This window comes from Odocoileus virginianus, chromosome 26 (genome assembly GCF_023699985.2).
Source record: "Odocoileus virginianus isolate 20LAN1187 ecotype Illinois chromosome 26, Ovbor_1.2, whole genome shotgun sequence".
Taxonomy (NCBI): domain Eukaryota; kingdom Metazoa; phylum Chordata; class Mammalia; order Artiodactyla; family Cervidae; genus Odocoileus; species Odocoileus virginianus.
In genome coordinates, this window is record NC_069699.1 from 47,882,990 (window position 1) to 47,900,281 (window position 17,292).

Below are 17,292 nucleotides of genomic sequence, written 5' to 3' on the forward strand. Positions count from 1 at the left end.
CCATACAAATTGTGAAATTATTTGTTCTAGTTCTGTGAAGAATATCCTTGGTAGCTTGATAGGGATTGCATTGAATCTATAGATTGCTTTGGGGTAGTATACTCATTTTCAAAATATTGATTCTTCCAATCCATGAACATGGTATATCACTCTTTATCAGAGAAATGCAAATCAAAACCTCAATGAGGTACCATTACACACCAGTGTAATGGTACTATCCAAAAGTCTACTATCCAAAAGTCTACAAGCAATAAATACTGGAGAGGGTGTGGAGAAAAGGGAACCCTCTTACTCTGTTGGTGGGAATGCACAGTAGTACAGCCACTATGGAGAACAGTGTGGAGATTTCTTTAAAAACTGGAAATAGAACTGCCATATGACCCAGCAATCCCACTCCTGGGCATACACACCAAGGAAACCAGATCTGAGAGACACGTGTACCCCAATGTTCATCACAGCACTGTTTATAATAGCCAGGATATGGAAGCAACCTAGATGCCCATCAGCAGACGAATGGATAAGGAAGCTGTGGTACATATACACCGTGGAATATTACTCAGCCATTAAAAAGAATTCATTTGAATCAGTTCTAATGAGATGGATGAAACTGGAGCCCATAATACAGAGTGAAGTAAGCCAGAAAGATAAAGACCAATACAGTATACTAACGCATATATATGGAATTTAAAAAGATGGTAATGATAACCATATATGCAAAACAGAAAAAGAGACACAGATGTACAGAACAGACTTTTGGACTCTGTGGGAGAAGGCGAGGGTGGGATGTTCTGAGAGAACAGCACTGAAACAAGTATACTATCAAGGGTGAAAAAGATCACCAGCCCAGGTTGGATGCATGAGACAAGTGCTCAGGGCTGGTGCACTGGGAAGACCCAGAGGGATGGGATGGAGAGGGAGGCGGGAGGGTGGATCGGGATGGGGAACACATGTCAATCCATGGCTGATTCACGTCAATGTATGACAAAAACCACTACAATATTGTAAAGTAATTAGCCTCCAACTAATAAAAATAAATGGAAAAAAAAGACTTAAATGTAAGACCAGAAACTATAAAACTTTTAGAGGAAAACATAGGCAGAACACTCGATGATGTAAATCAAAGCAAGATCCTCTATGACCCACCTCTGAGAGTAACAGAAATAAAAACAAAAATAAACAAGTGGTACCTGATTGAACTTAGAAGCTTTTGCACAGTAAAGGAAACTATAAGCAAGCTGAAAAGGCAACCTTCAGAAGGGGAGAAAATAATAGCAAATGAAACAACTGACAAAGGATTAATTACAAAATATACAAGTAGCTCATACAACTCAATGCCAGAAAAACAATCCAATCAAAAAGTGGGGAAAAGACCTAAACAGACATTTCTCCAAAGAAGACATACATATGGCTGACAAACACATGAAAAGATGCTCAACATCACTCATTCAGTTCAGTTCAGTTGCTCAGTCGTGTCTGACTCGTTGCAACCCCATGAATCACAGCACGCCAGGCCTCCCTGTCCATCACCAGCTCCCAGAGTTTACTCAAACTCATGTCCATCGAGTCAGTGATGCCATCCAGCCATCTCATCCTCTGTCGTCCCCTTCTCCTCCTGCCCCCAATCCCTCCCAGCATCAGGGTCTTTTCCAGTGAGTCAACTCTTTGCATGAGGTGGCCAAAGTATTGGAGTTTCAGCTTCAGCATCAGTCCTTCCAATGAACACCCAGGACTGATCTCCTTTAGGATGGACTGGTTGGATCTCCTTGCAGTCCAAGGGACTCTCAAGAGTCTTCTCCAACACCACAGTTCAAAAGCATCAATTCTTCTGTGCTCAGCTTTCTTCACAGTCCAATTCTCACATCCATACATTACCACTGGAAAACCATAGCCTTGACATCACTCATTAGAGAAATGCAAATCAAAATCCACAATGAGATATCACCTCACACCAGTCAGAATGGTCATCAACAAAAAGTCTACAATAGAAGATCTTAACAAAACGATCACAAGCAAGGAAATCGAAACTGTAATCAGAAATCTTCCAGCAAACAAAAGCCCAGGACCAGATGGCTTCACAGCTGAATTCTACCAAAAATTTAGAGAAGAGCTAACACCTATCTTACTCAAACTCTTCCAGAAAATTGCAGAAGAAGGTAAACTTCCAAACTCATTCTATGAGGCCACCATCACCCTAATTCCAAAACCAGACAAAGATGCCACAAAAAAAGAAAACTACAGGCCAATATCACTGATGAACATAGATGCAAAAATCCTTAACAAAATTCTAGCAAACAGAATCCAACAACATATTAAAAAAATCATTCATCATGACCAAGTGGGCTTTATCCCAGGAATGCAAGGATTCTTTAATATCCGCAAATCAATCAATGTAATACACCACATTAACAAATTGAAAGATAAAAACCATATGATTATCTCAATAGATGCAGAAAAAGCCTTTGACAAAATTCAACATCCATTTATGATTAAAACTCTCCAGAAAGCAGGAATAGAAGGAACATACCTCAACATAATAAAAGCTATATATGACAAACCCACAGCAAGCATCACCCTCAATGGTGAAAAATTGAAAGCATTTCCCCTGAAATCAGGAACAAGACAAGGGTGCCCACTCTCACCACTACTATTCAACATAGTTTTGGAAGTTTTGGCCACAGCAATCAGGGCAGAAAAAGAAGTAAAAGGAATCCAGATAGGAAAAGAAGAAGTGAAACTCTCGCTGTTTGCAGATGACATGATCCTCTACATAGAAAACCCTAAAGACTCTACCAGAAAATTACTAGAGCTAATCAACGAATACAGTCAAGTTGCAGGATATAAAATTAACACACAGAAATCTCTTGCATTCCTATACACTAACAATGAGAAAACAGAAAGAGAAATTAAGGAAACAATACCATTCACCATTGCAACAAAAAGAATAAAATACTTAGGAGTATATCTACCTAAAGAAACAAAAGACCTATACATAGAAAACTATAAAACACTGATGAAAGAAATCAAAGAGGACACAAGCAGATGGAGAAATATACCGTGTTCATGGATTGGAAGAATCAATATTGTCAAAATGGCTATACTACCCAAAGTAATCTATAGATTCAATGCAATCCCTATCAAACTACCAACAGTATTTTTCACAGAACTAGAACAAATAATTTCACAATTTGTATGGAAATACAAAAAACCTCGAATAGCCAAAGTAATCCTGAGAAAGAAGAATGGAACTGGAGGAATCAATCTGCCTGACTTCAGACTCTACTACAAAGCCACAGTCATCAAGACAGTATGGTACTGGCACAAAGACAGAAATATAGATCAATGGAACAGAATAGAAAGCCCAGAGATAAGTCCACGAACCTATGGTCACCTTATCTTCGACAAAGGAGGCAAGGATATACAATGGAAAAAAGATAACCTCTTTAACAAGTGGTGCTGGGAAAACTGGTCAACCACCTGTAAAAGAATGAAACTAGAACACTTTCTAACACCATACACAAAAATAAACTCAAAATGGATTAAAGATCTAAATGTAAGACCAGAAACTATCAAACTCCTAGAGGAGAACATAGGCAAAACACTCTCTGACATAAATCACAGCAGGATCCTCTATGACCCACATCCCAGAATTTCAGAAATAAAAGCAAAAATAAACAAATGGGACCTAATGAAACTTAAAAGCTTTTGCACAACAAAGGAAACTATAAGCAAGGTGAAAAGACAGCCCTCAGATTGGGAGAAAATAATAGCAAACGAAGCAACAGACAAAGGATTAATCTCAAAAATATACAAGCAACTCCTCCAGCTCAACTCCAGAAAAATAAATGACCCAATCAAAAAATGGGCCAAAGAACTCAACAGACATTTCTCCAAGGAAGACATACAGATGGCTAACAAACACATGAAAAGATGCTCAACATCACTCATTATCAGAGAAATGCAAATCAAAACCACAATGAGGTACCATTACACGCCAGTCAGGATGGCTGCTATCCAAAAGTCTACAAGCAATAAATGCTGGAGAGGGTGTGGAGAAAAGGGAACCCTCTTACACTGTTGGTGGGAATGCAAATTAGTACAGCCACTATGGAAAACAGTGTGGAGATTTCTTAAAAAGCTGGAAATAGAACTGCCGTATGACCCAGCAATCCCACTTCTGGGCATACACACCAAGGAAACCAGATCTGAAAGAGACACATGCACCCCAATGTTCATCGCAGCAATGTTTATAATAGCCAGGACATGGAAGCAACCCAGATGCCCATCAGCAGACGAATGGATGAGGAAGCTGTGGTACATATACACCATGGAATATTACTCAGCCATTAAAAAGAATTCATTTGAATCAGTTCTAATGAGATGGATGAAACTGGAGCCCATTATACAGAGCGAAGCCAGAAAGATAAAGACCATTACAGTATACTAACACATATATATGGACTTTAGAAAGATGGTAACGAAAACCCTATATGCAAAACAGAAAAAGAGACTCAGATGTATGGAACAGACTTGTGGACTCTGGGAGAAGGCGAGGGTGGGATGTTTCAGGAGAAAAAAAAGAAAAAAAGAACAAAAAAAGAAAAAACAAAAACAAAAACAAAAAGTCTACAAACATTAAATGCTGGAGAAGCTATGGATAAAAGGGAATGGTCTTGAACTGTTGGTGGAAATGTAGATTGACACAACTACTATGCAAATGGTATGGAGATACCTTTAAAAGATAGGAATAAAACCACCATATGACCCAGCAATCCCACTCCTAGGCATATACCCTGAGGAAACCAAAACTGAAAAAGACACATGTATCCCATTGTCCATTGCAGCACTATTTACAGTAGCTAGAACATGGAAGCAACCTAGATGTCTATTGACAGATGAATGGATAAAGAAGTTGTGGTACATATACACAATGGAATATTACTCAGCCATATAAAGGAACACATCTGAGTCAGTTCTGATGAGGTGGGATGAACCTAGAACCTATTATACAGAGTGAAGTGAGTCAGAAAAAGAAAGATAAATATCATATTCTAATGCACATATACAGAATCTAGAAAAATGGTACTGAAGAATTTATTTACAGGGCAGTGGTGGAGAAACAGACATAGAGAATAGACTTATGGACATGGGGAAATGGGAGGAGAGGGTGAGATGTACAGAAAGAGTAACATGGAAACTTATATCACCATATGTAAAATAGATAGCCAACGGGAATTTGTCGTATAGCTCAAGAAACTCAAACAGGGGCTCTGTATCAACCTAGAGGGGTGGGATGGGGAAGGAGATGGGAGGGAGGTTCAAAAGAGAGGGGATATATGTATACCTATGGCTGATTCATGTTAAGGTTTGACAGAAAAAAACAAAATTCTATAAAGCAATTATCCTTCAGTAAAAAATAAATTAATTTATTGATTTGCATCTTTCTGATAATGAGTGATATTGAGCATCTTTTCATGTGTTTGTTAGCCATCTGTATGTCTTCTTTGGAGAAATGTCTGTTTAGTTCTTTGGCCCATTTTTTGATTGGGTGCTTTATTTTTCTGAAATTGAGCTACAGGAGCTGCTTGTATATTTTTGAGATTAATCCTTTGTCCGTTGCCTCATTTGCTATTATTTTTTCCCATTCTGAAGGCTGTCTTTTCACCTTGCTTATAGTTTCCTTTGTTGTGCAAAAGCTTTTAAGTTTCATTAGGTCCCATTTGTTAATTTTTGCTTTTATTTCCATTACTCTGGTAGGTGGGTCATAGAGGATCCTTCAGTGATTTACATCAGAGAATATTTGCCTATGTTTTCCTCTAGGAGTTTTATAGTTTCTGGTCTTACATTCAGATCTTTAATCCATTTTGAGTTTATTTTTGTGTATGGTGTTCAAAAGTGTTATAGTTTCATTCTTTTACAAGTGGTTGACCAGTTTTCCCAGCACCACTTGTTAATGAGATTGTCTTTTCTTCACTGTATATTCTTGCCTCCTTTGTCAAAGATAAGGTGTACATAGGTGTGTGGATTTATCTCTGGGCTTTCTATTTTGTTCCATTGATCTATATTTCTGTCTTTGTGCCAGTACCATACTATCTTGATGACTATAGCTTCGTAGTATAGCCTGAAGTCAGGCAGGTTGATTCCTCCAGTTCCATTTTTCTTTCTCAAGATTGCTTTGGCTATTCGAGGTTTTTTGTATTTCCATACAAGTTTTGAAATTATTTGTTCTAGTTCTGTGAAGAATACCCTTGGTAGCTGATAGGTATTGCATTGAATCTATAGATTGCTTTGGGTAGTATACTCATTTTCACTATATTGCTTCTTCCAACCCATGAACATGGTATATTTCTCCATTTATTTGTGTCATCTTTGACTTCTTTCATCAGTGTTTTATAGTTTTCTATATATAGCTCTTTTGTTTCTTTAGGTAGATTTATTCCTAAGTATTTTATTCTTTTCATTGCAATGTTGAATGGAATTGTTTCCTTAATTTCTCTGTTTTCTCATTGTTAGTATATAGGAATGCAAGGGATTTCTGTGTGTTGATGTTATATCTTGCAACTTTACTATATTCATTGATTAGAAACAACAATAACAAAAGGAATGTTTACTATGATTCACTGAAACCTGGACACCTGGGAGGGAAAATGAGTTTTCATATCTCATGACCTGTGTTTTTCTCATTGGAGTCTCAGTTTTCTCGTGTGTCAAATGAATGGCTTGGATTAGGTAACATTTCAGCACTTCTTAAGGGTCTGACATTCTTGATTCACAGTGATCAATATTAGGGAATTTCATGTGGTTGTTTAATTAAAACATTAAATTTTGGTAATAATTTCATGTGTCATGTGAAATTTTATTTAAAACAATATTTTGTATTTATATACATACAAGCATTTTTTATAACATGCTCATACTACAGTAAGCATTCAAGAATAAAATGTGTGGGAGGTGGGAGGGAGGCTCAGGAGGGAGGGCATATATATATATATATATATATATATGCCCGATACATGTTGATGTATGGCAGAAACCCACACAATATTGTAAAGCAATTATCCTTCAATTAAAAATAAATAATTTAAAAAAAAGTTTCCTTCAGCTCTCTTTACTCTATCCTTTTTACCTTATTTTTTTTTTTGCAATTTAATAAGCTAAGTAGTTATTGACTCACCATTCATATGAAAAACCAGCCATGCAGCACTGACTAAACTGTCTGAAAACTGAGCCCCAGGCAAGTACTGTCCATCTTTATTGGCTTCTACCTACTTGCTTGCTTAATTGGGTGGGAAATACAGGGAATCTGTGATTAGAACCCATTTTAAAAGCTTGGTTTTAAAGAATACACAAGTATTCAATTAGCATAAGTAAAATATGTGGAGATTAGGGTAAGTCTTGAGGAAAATTTAAACATGTTCCAGAAGGATAAGAACTAAGACATATCTCATCCAGTATTATCATGATTTGCCTATAGGTCACTAAAATTCTGGTGTTCCAATTTCAAACCTCAGAAAAGATGCCTAGAATGGTAGTAACGAAATAGTATGAACTCCTTTAAGGAGCTTACCATCTGATCCAGTGGTGGGAATAAACACTAAACAAACCAATGAATGCAGTTCCAATCAAATTTTCAGTGGATGCCATTGAAATAAAGATAAATAAAGCAAGACAAGGGACTGAAATAATGGAAGATATCATGTTATAAGGCAGGAAGTGTTGCACCAAAGAGGTTATCTCAGCAGAAAGGACTTCTTATTTCCTAAGGTGATAGTGTAGATATAGGAGCAGAGAGCTTTTGTGAGGACCCTTCTGGCTGTCAAGGCTGATTTCCTCACTGTGCACCTCCTAGACTTGAAGAAGCAATCTTTTCTCTTCCCTCCACTTCTTCTAACCTATTGGGAAGTGGACTTTGAATCCAGATTTCTAGCAATATCTGACTGCCATCCTTCATTCACTTATCTCAGACTCAGAGGGAACTGTAAAACAAAACAAAACAAAATGCTGCCCACTATTGTAGTTTTACAAGGATTAAGTCATTAGCCAGGGCAGTTGCTAACCTACAGTATATCCTGAAAGGAATTCAGGATGAAGCATTCTGTGTTTTAGATATATGGGCCCCTAAATAGTTTAGAGATGGGAATACCAGACCACCTGACCCGCCTCTTGAGAAACCTGTATGCAGGTCAGGAAGCAACAGTTAGAACTAGACATGAAACAACAGACTGGTTCCAAATAGGAAAAGGAGTACATCAAGGCTGTATATTGTCACCCTGCTTATTTAACTTATATGCAGAGTACATCATGAGAAATGCTGGGCTGGAGGAAGCACAAGCTGGAATCAAGATTGCTGAGAGAAATATCAATAATTTTAGATATACAGATGACACCACCCTTATGGCGGAGAGTGAAGAGGAACTGAAAAGCCTCTTGATGAAAGTGAAAGAGGAGAGTGAAAAAGTTGGCTTAAAGCTTAACATTCAGAAAACTAAGATCATGGCATCTGGTCCCATCACCTCATGGGAAATAGATGGGGAGACAATGAAAACAGTGTCAGACTTTATATTTTTGGGCTCCATAATCACTGCAGATGGTGACTGCAGCCATGAAATTAAAAGACGCTTACTCCTTGGAAGGAAAGTTATGACCAACCTAGATAGCATGTTAAAACGTAGAGACATTACTTTGCCAACAAAGGTCCGTCTGGTCAAGGCTATGGTTTTTCCAGTGATCATGTATGGATGTGAGAGTTGGACTGTGAAGAAAGCTGAGCACAGAAGAATTGATGCTTTTGAGCTGTGGTGTTGCAGAAGACTCTTGAGAGTCCCTTGGACTGCAAGGAGATCCAGTCAGTCCATCCTAAAGGAGATCAGTCCTGGGTGTTCATTGGAAGGACTGATGTTGAAGCTGAAACTCCAATACTTTGGCCACCTCATGCAAAGAGTTGACTCATTGGAAAAGACCCTGATGCTGGGAGGGATTGGGGGCAGGAGGGGAAGGGGACAACAAAGGATGAGATGGCTGGATGGCATCACCGACTCGATGGGCATGAGTTTGAATAAACTCTGGGAGCTGGTGATGGACAGGGAGGCCTGGTGTGCTGCGATTCATGGGGTCGCAAATAGTCAGACATGACTGAGCGACTGAACTGAACTGAACTGAAATAGTTAAGCATATTAAAAAGCAGAGACACTACTTTGCCAACAAAGGTCCATCTAGTCAAAGCTATGGTTTTTCCAGTAGTCATGTATGGATGTGAGGTTTGGACCATAAAGAAAGGTGAGCATCGAATAATTGATGCTTTTGAACTGCGATGTTGGAGAAGACTCTTGAGAGTCCCTTGGACTGCAAGGAGATCCAACAAGTCCATCCTAAAGGAAATCAGTCCTGAATATTCATTGGAAGGACTGATGCTGAAGCTGAAACTCCAATACTTTGGCCACCTGATGCAAAGAAATGATTCATTGGAAAAACCCTGATGATGGGAAAGATTGAAGTCAGGAGGAAAAGGGGATGACAGAGGATGAGATGCTTGGATGGCATCACTGCCTCAATGGACATGAGTTTGAGCAAGTTCCAGGAGTTGGTGATGGAGAAGGAAGCCTGGTGGGCTGCAGCCCCTGGGGTCACAGAGTTGGACATGACTGAGCGGCTGAACTGAACTGAAATAGTTAAGATGCATATCTAAGGAAGAATTTCAATGACCTTAGATTCTAGAAAAGTACTGAAATCATTAACTTGAGATATATTATGTGATAAGCAGTAAACTTTTTATGACTGACCGCATGCATTTTTCAGACCCGAAATTCATACATACAACTGGCCCCTCTTCTGTCAATTCAGGCGAGTTCTTCTGAGCTATCTGAGAGACTGTCTCCCAGGCTTAGTCCTCAGTAAGATTCCAGCATAAAACTAAAACATTCTAAACTAAATGTTTTGATAAAGTGAATACATGGATTTGACTATTGATAAAATAATTAACAGCATCTGCAGATGTAGCAATTTATAGTATTGTGCAAATATCTGAAGCTGTCCTGAATATAACTGCAATACAGATAAAAATGTAAGAATTCAAAAATTGGATTTGACATACCTCTAAAACAGTTTGGCAAAAACAGTTATATTTTAGAGTGCAGTGGATAGTACACACCACCCTCAGGAAACTGAGACAGCAACTCAAGAGATTTAGGCATATAGAATTTGGAGCTGGAAGAAATAGATTTGAATTGTGTCTCACTTCCTAACTTTAAAGTTTTGTCAACCTAAGGAAAAATGCACAACATAAGAGCTATGAGTTTACGTTTTATTCATGGACCTTACTGAGGACTAGAGCCTGGGAGACAGCCTCTCAGTAGCTCTGAGGGGACTGCTCTGAAGAAATAGAGAAAGAAGTTAACTTATATATGATTTTTAAGCAATTATTTATTTATGTATTTTTTTGTGGCTTTGCTGGGTCTTTATTGTTGCATGGGCTTTCTCTACTTGTGGAGAGCTGCTGCTACTTTCTAGTTGTGGTGCACAGGCTTCTCTTTGTGATGACTTCTCTTGTTGCAGAGCACAGGCTCTAGGGCATGTGGGCTTTAGCAGTTTAGGCAGGTGGGCTCAGTAGTTGTGGCTCCCAGACTCTAGAGCACAGGCTCAATAACTGGTGCACGGATTTAGTTGCACCACAGCATGTGGGACCTTCCCGGAACAGGGATTGAACCCATGTCCCCTGCATTGGCAGGTGGATTCTTTACCACTGAACCACCAGGGAAGTCCCTACATATGAATTTTGGCTAGAAAATATATGCAGTCCAGCATACATCTTGGTTATAGATTACTTCTATTCACAAAGAATAAATAACTCAAGCTAATTCTTTTTTTAGTGCTTTTAGTGTATGGAAAGATGTAAGACTGTGGGTTCATTAAAATTCTTCTTAAGATCTATATCTAACTATCTAAGGGGTCTGTTTGTCCAAAGCACAGAGTTCCTCATCCTTTTTCATCCTGAATTCATCCGAGTGCACCATTGGTCAGCAACAGCAGTGGCTAACTTCATACTTGTAGAACTGGATGGTGAACAACATTCATTGTTTCACAGTTCACTCTGTTCTGCTGCCAGGCACTGCAACCTTAAAAAGACAGTTATACCCCTCCAGCCACCACACACACACACACACACACACACACACACACTCATCCTTATTTCATTATCAACAGGCTGGAAATGAACATTTTGTCCAGTAAGTTTCTTTGAGCAACTGTGGAAGTACAGCAGGTAAGGTGGTCTTAATAATTTGCAAACTTTTGAGTAGGAAAAGAGTTACAATATTTATTATTTGCTTTTATTCAGGGAAGGTCTTAGGCAGAAGCTACCTAGATATATAATTTCCCTGGAAAATGTATAAAAACCTATAGATAAAGCCAATTGACTTGTACTGTAGTATTTTCAATAATTCCAGTAAGCTGCTGATAAATATGCTATGGTTTTCACTTCAATAATGTTATAGGTTACTAAGTATTAACACAAAAGTCATCATATAACAGAAGATTAAGGATATGGGAGTGAGCATTCAGTGTTTTGAACCTTCCCATTTCTTATTGTCTGTTGACTCACACGTGTCACTGCACTTTCTAGTGACTGCCGTTCTTCCCTCAGAAATAAATCTCAGCTTTAGAACAGATCATTGAAAAAGTCTTAGTGCTTGTGCTTTACCAAAGGATCCCCTGCAGATATTCTTTACTACCTATTTTTCTGGCATCTTCTTTTTTTTTAAGATTTTTTCCCAGGTTTGTTTGTTTGTTTTTGGTTGCACAGGATCTTTGTTGCTGTGCATGGGCTTTCTCTAGTTGTGGACAGCGGGGGCTCCTCTTCATTGCAGTGCACAGGCTTCTCATTGTGGTGGCCTCTCTTGTTGTGAAGCACAGGCTCTATCTAGATGCACAGGCTTCAGCAGTTGCAGCTCACAGGCTCTAGATCTCGGACTCGGTAGTTGTGGCGCATGGGCTTTAGTTGCTCTGTGGCAGGTGTAATCTTCCCAGACCAGGGATCTAACCAGTGTCCCTAGCATTGCAAGGTGGACTCTCATGCACTGTGCCACCAAGAAAGTCCTGACATATTCTAAAATTCTATTTTTTAAGGTAGCCAGGTGACACATTTCCTGAATCTTCAAATCCAAACCGTTGTACAGATAAATCGAATACATTATTGTTTTAGGTGAAAAGGTAAAAATAAAGAAGTACAAAGTTGGAGGACTTATACACAAAAGAATGTTGTCTGCCATCTGCTTGATCTACAAGGATTGACTCATTAGCCACTGCAGTCACTGATGTTCACACACCCTGAAAGGAGTTTAGGGTGAAGATCAGAAACAAGGCACTCTGTGTTCTGGGGAAACTGGCAGAACAGAATAGGTAGATATTTTCAGGAGAAAATTTTATGAACCCGATGTCTTGCACCTTCCCATACTTAGAAAAGCACTAAAATCATTAACTGAGACATCTCCTCATGGCTAGCACCAACTTCTACCAAGATGTGTGCTGGATTGCACATACTCATTTGCCAAAATCACATATATGCTGATTTACCCCCCACCACTTCAGAGCAGTTCTTCAGAGTTATCAGAGAGGCTCTCTCCCAGATTATAGTCCTCAGTAAGCCAGCAAATAAAACTGAAACTCACAGCTTTTATGTTGTGTGTTTTCATTTCAGTTGACATTATCCTAGAGCCATAATAATTAAAATACTATGGCTTGAGCTCTTGTATAGACAAATAGGTAAATGGAACAGAAAAGAGAGTCCAGGAATAGACCCATACATATATATATTCCCTTCTAAAATTCTATTTTTGATATCTTTTTTTTTTTCTCATGACCAATTACTCTAGGGAAATGAACTAGGCAATGTAATTTCATCAGGCACAATTCATTCCAAATAACCCAAGGAAAGAAAAAAACATTAAATATTTAGACTTCATTTCCTGGTTAATGATGGATCTCTGAGAATTTGTACATTGTGTGGAATTTTTTCTGTCTTACTGTCAAACTCTTCATATTTCCACAGTTCTTCTGCCATCATGAAAGGGGTCTTCTCTAGCGCCATTCTTGTTCTGGTTATTTCCAGGTGGGCTGCCTTCGCAATTGGTGAGTTCCATGTCCTTACTTTGCCCACATTTTCTGCTGTATATTCAAGATCATGGAAAAGTTAGAAGTAAAGTAGAAATGCTGTCCTGTTTTATTTAAGTCTAACTCTTCAGAGTCACGCAGACACCGAACCCCCAGAAAGAAAGGATTCACACAGTGCTATTGGTATCAAAACTGATGGTTGAAAACAAAGCTGTATTGGTATAAGGAAATGGCACTAGACAGTAAATCCACAGAAACAAAGGAAGAGAACCAGAAATGGTGAATAAAACATTAATATTACAAATTCACTAAATATATAACCACTGTTCTTTCTTCTCTAAGCTTCTTTAAAAGACATGAAATTGTATAATAATTATAGCAATTTACTGTTGGGTTTCTGACTAATATAAATGTAATGTGTATAACAACAATGTAATAAAAGGAAGGACAGAGCTATATAGGAATAACATTTCTATATATCACTTGAATTAAAATAGTATAAATCTGAAGTATATTCCAATAATCTACGATAAATACAGTAAGCCACAGTGTAACTACTAAAAAAAGAAAACTCAGGGATTTCCTTGGTAGTCCAGTGGCTAAGTCTCCACAGTCCCAATGTAGGGAAACTGGTTTTAATCTTTGGTCAGGGAACTAGATCCCATATATCGCTACACAACTAAAGATTGTACATGCTGCAACAAAGATTGAAGATCCTCCATGCCACAAGTAAGACCTGGTACAGCCAAAAATAAGTAAACATTTGTTAATTTTTTAAAAAGACTGCATTATAAATAAACAAGGAACAAAAGAATAGATCAGGGGTTTCTCTGGTGGTCCAGCAGTTAAGACTCCACATTCCCAATGCAGGGGGCACAGGTTCAATCCCTGGTCAGGGAACTAAGACCCTGAATGCTGCACAGGGTGGCAAAAAATAAAATCAGTTGGATTTCATCAAATTAAACATTTTAGTGATGTAAAGGATACCAAAAAAGATGTCAACAAAATGAAAGACTGTCTAGAGAATGGGAGAAGTTATTTGTAAAGCATATATCAAAAAGAGAGATAATAACAAACATTAACAAAGATGTGAAGAAAATGGAACTCTCATATAATGCTGGAGGGAATGTAAAATGGTGTGGCTACCTTGGAAAATAATCCAGAAGTTCCTCCAAAGGTCGCCATATAACCCAGTAACTCCACTCTTAGGCATACATCTAAGGGAAATAAAAACACATGACCACACAAAAACAGGCACATAGGAATTCCCTGGCAGTCCAGTTAGGTGAGGACTCTGAGCTTCCACTGCCAGGGGCTTGGGTTTGATTCCTAGTCAGGGAACTAAGATCTCATGTGGTACAGGGGGAAAAAAAAGAATATTCACAGCAGCGTATCAAGTTTCCATACTGTTGTGATTATCACATTCGCCTCACTGCAGCCTTATTCATAATCGCCAAAGAGTGAAGACAATTCAAATGTCCATTAATCGACTAATGGATAAACAAAATATGGTATATACATACAACATAATATTATTTAATTATAAAAAGGAATGAAGTATTGATATATGTAATAACATGGATACACCTTTAAAACACTAAGTGAAAGAGATAGACAGGAAAGACTACATACTGTATGATTCTATTTGTATGAAGTGTCCAGAACACACAGAAAGTAGATTAGAGTTGTCTGGGTTGGGGGAAGGGAGGAATGCGAAGAGCCTGCTGATGGGTACAGGGTTTCTTTTGAGGGGGCTGATTCATGTCAATGTATGACAAAAACCACTACAATATTGTAAAGTAATTCACCTCAAACTAATAAAAATAAATGAAAAAAAAAAGAAAATGTTCTAAAAGTGACTGTATTGATGGTTGCACACCTCTGTGAATATACTAAAAACCACTGAATTGTATACTTTAAATTTTTATTTATTTTTTATTGTGCTAGGTCTTTGTTGCTGCATGCAAGCTTTCTCTAGTTGCAGAGAGCCAGTGTGCAGGCTTCTCAACGTGGTGGCTTCTCTTGTTACAGAGCACAGCCTCCAGGTACACCACCTTCAGTAGTTGCAACTCATGGGCTCAGTAGTTGGGGCACATGGGTTTTGTTCCTCTGTGGCATGTGGAATCTTCACAGACCTGGGATGGAACCCATGTCCCCTTCTTTGGCAGGCAGATTGTTAACCACTGGACCAGCAGGGAAGTCCCCAACTATACACTTTAAATAGGTGAATTCTATGGTATATGAATGATATCTAATAAAGATACATATATTATAGAGAGAGTTGACAATATGTTATACATATTTTATATTATAAGATCATTATAATTATATAACTACATAAAATTAATATAGTTATATGAAACTATATAAGTATTGTGTGTGTGTGTGTGTGTGTGTGTGTGTGTGTGTGTGATTGCAAAGACTGTTTTGGATCAAGAATATGTAACCCAGCATCTTTTAAGGTATCTCAATATAACTACTTCATATAACTTAGAGTATGTTTTCTAAAAAGAACAGAGAATGATTGTAGAGGTTGTTATTTACCTGTGAAGGGGAAGGGTCAGAGTTAAGATCTCTTCTTTACAAAGTGGAGGGGACAGAAGTTTCCTGATTCTTCGCTCCTCTGAAGCCCCCTTTGGAGGGCAGCATGCATCAAAAAGGAACCTCTGCCTCTCCTGATGGGATCTGGTGCTTCCTGGGTGTCAACCAGGTCTCCTTCATCCTCACTTTTACCCTTAAGGGCAGAAGACAGAGCAGCAACTCTTTTGAATATGCTTTTGTCTTCCAGACTTTCCTCTTCCTATGGGCAGAGAGACTAACCTAGAAAAGACAACGGTAAGCTCTGCTTCCTTGCTTCCCGAGCTCAGGAATGGAGAGGAAAAACAGCTTCCCTGATGGTCTTGGCTCTTTTCTCTGGGAGGCAGCGGCCAGAGAAAACGCGTGTGGGGATAACCCCACAACAACAGCTGAGTCACTAACTATATGTAGTGCCTTTTATATGTTCCTGGGCATAAACCCCAATCAGTTCATACTACTCTCTTGTGGGATAGAAGGCAAGTATTTTGCACCATTTAATAAATGAGGAAATTATGGCTCAAATTCAGGTCTGTCCTATGCTGAGGTGGACATTCTTTCAACTGAGATATGCTAAGACATACATCTTGCCTCCCACAGATCAAGTGAGGTTCTCATTCTCTCCATCCCCTTCTTTCAAAATCATAACTCTCCGGTAATAAGTCTGAGCCTACTGCTATCTGAAGCACCATATACAAGTCAACCAGAAATGTTCATAAGCATATTCTAATCTCTGAAACCTAACAATCACATTTTGTAATTAGTGAGGCAAGAAATTTCATCCTTAAAAGGAATTTACAGCCCAGACTGGGGAGTCTACAGATTACATGTGTTATGTTATGTTATATACATACTGTTGGTGGTGAGCACCAGGGGTCAAATACTGAGATTTTTGAAGCCTGCTCTCCCAACTCCTGGTCTATTGCTCCTTATTCCATCCTTCTCCCCTGCTCCCAGCAACCAAGGCTAGAGGAGCCAGAGAAAGGGCTCTGATGCAATGTCTGTGTCTCACCTTCAGGCTGAATGCACTAAGAATATAAATAAGTGCTGGATTTTAGCCTACCTCAGGCCAACAGACTCCATATGTGGCAGTGACCACATTACCTACAGTGGGGAATGCCATCTCTGCTATAGAATTCTGTAAGTCTTCATTTTTTTTTACTCTCCTTTCTCTCAAGTCAAGAGGCTAAAAGTGGCCAGGACCAGAATGGCCTCCTTGGAACACTTCCAACTGATCAGATCTTCCTTCCAGAGACTGCTGCACTATTGCTCCTCCATTTCTTCTCTCCCTCCCTAAGCTCCCCAGTGTGATCCCATTCTGACAGAAACAAAATCCCACTGAAGTGGCTGTGCTGTGTCTGGCCTGGACAAAGATCAAGTGGAACAAACTCAGCAGCGCAAGTAGCCACAGCATTCAGGTCTTGTGACCACAGACGAAGGTTATCTTTAAGCTTCCTCAGGCCAAAGAATAAAAGCCTGATGAAGAAGAGGAGGTAGCTGGGCAAAGTACCTGTCTTCTAAGTCCAACATATGACCTTCCTGAGTCCTTGACTGCTTTTTAGTACTGTGTATGTGCTGTGCTTCCTTGGTTCTTTGTGTCATAATTTTTTGTTGTTG

At 38.8% G+C, this 17,292-nt stretch overlaps 1 protein-coding gene across 1 annotated transcript; it reads left to right on the plus strand.

The window, feature by feature from the left end:
• Positions 1–13,052: 13,052 nt before the first annotated feature.
• On the plus strand, positions 13,053–16,829 carry SPINK8 (serine peptidase inhibitor Kazal type 8 (putative)). The gene is made up of 3 exons (XM_070456148.1): positions 13,053–13,119; positions 15,890–15,936; positions 16,694–16,829. The coding sequence occupies exons 1-3, from the start codon at positions 13,053–13,055 to the stop codon at positions 16,817–16,819; spliced, it is 240 nt and encodes a 79-aa protein (XP_070312249.1). The 3' UTR covers positions 16,820–16,829.
• Positions 16,830–17,292: the final 463 nt, after the last annotated feature.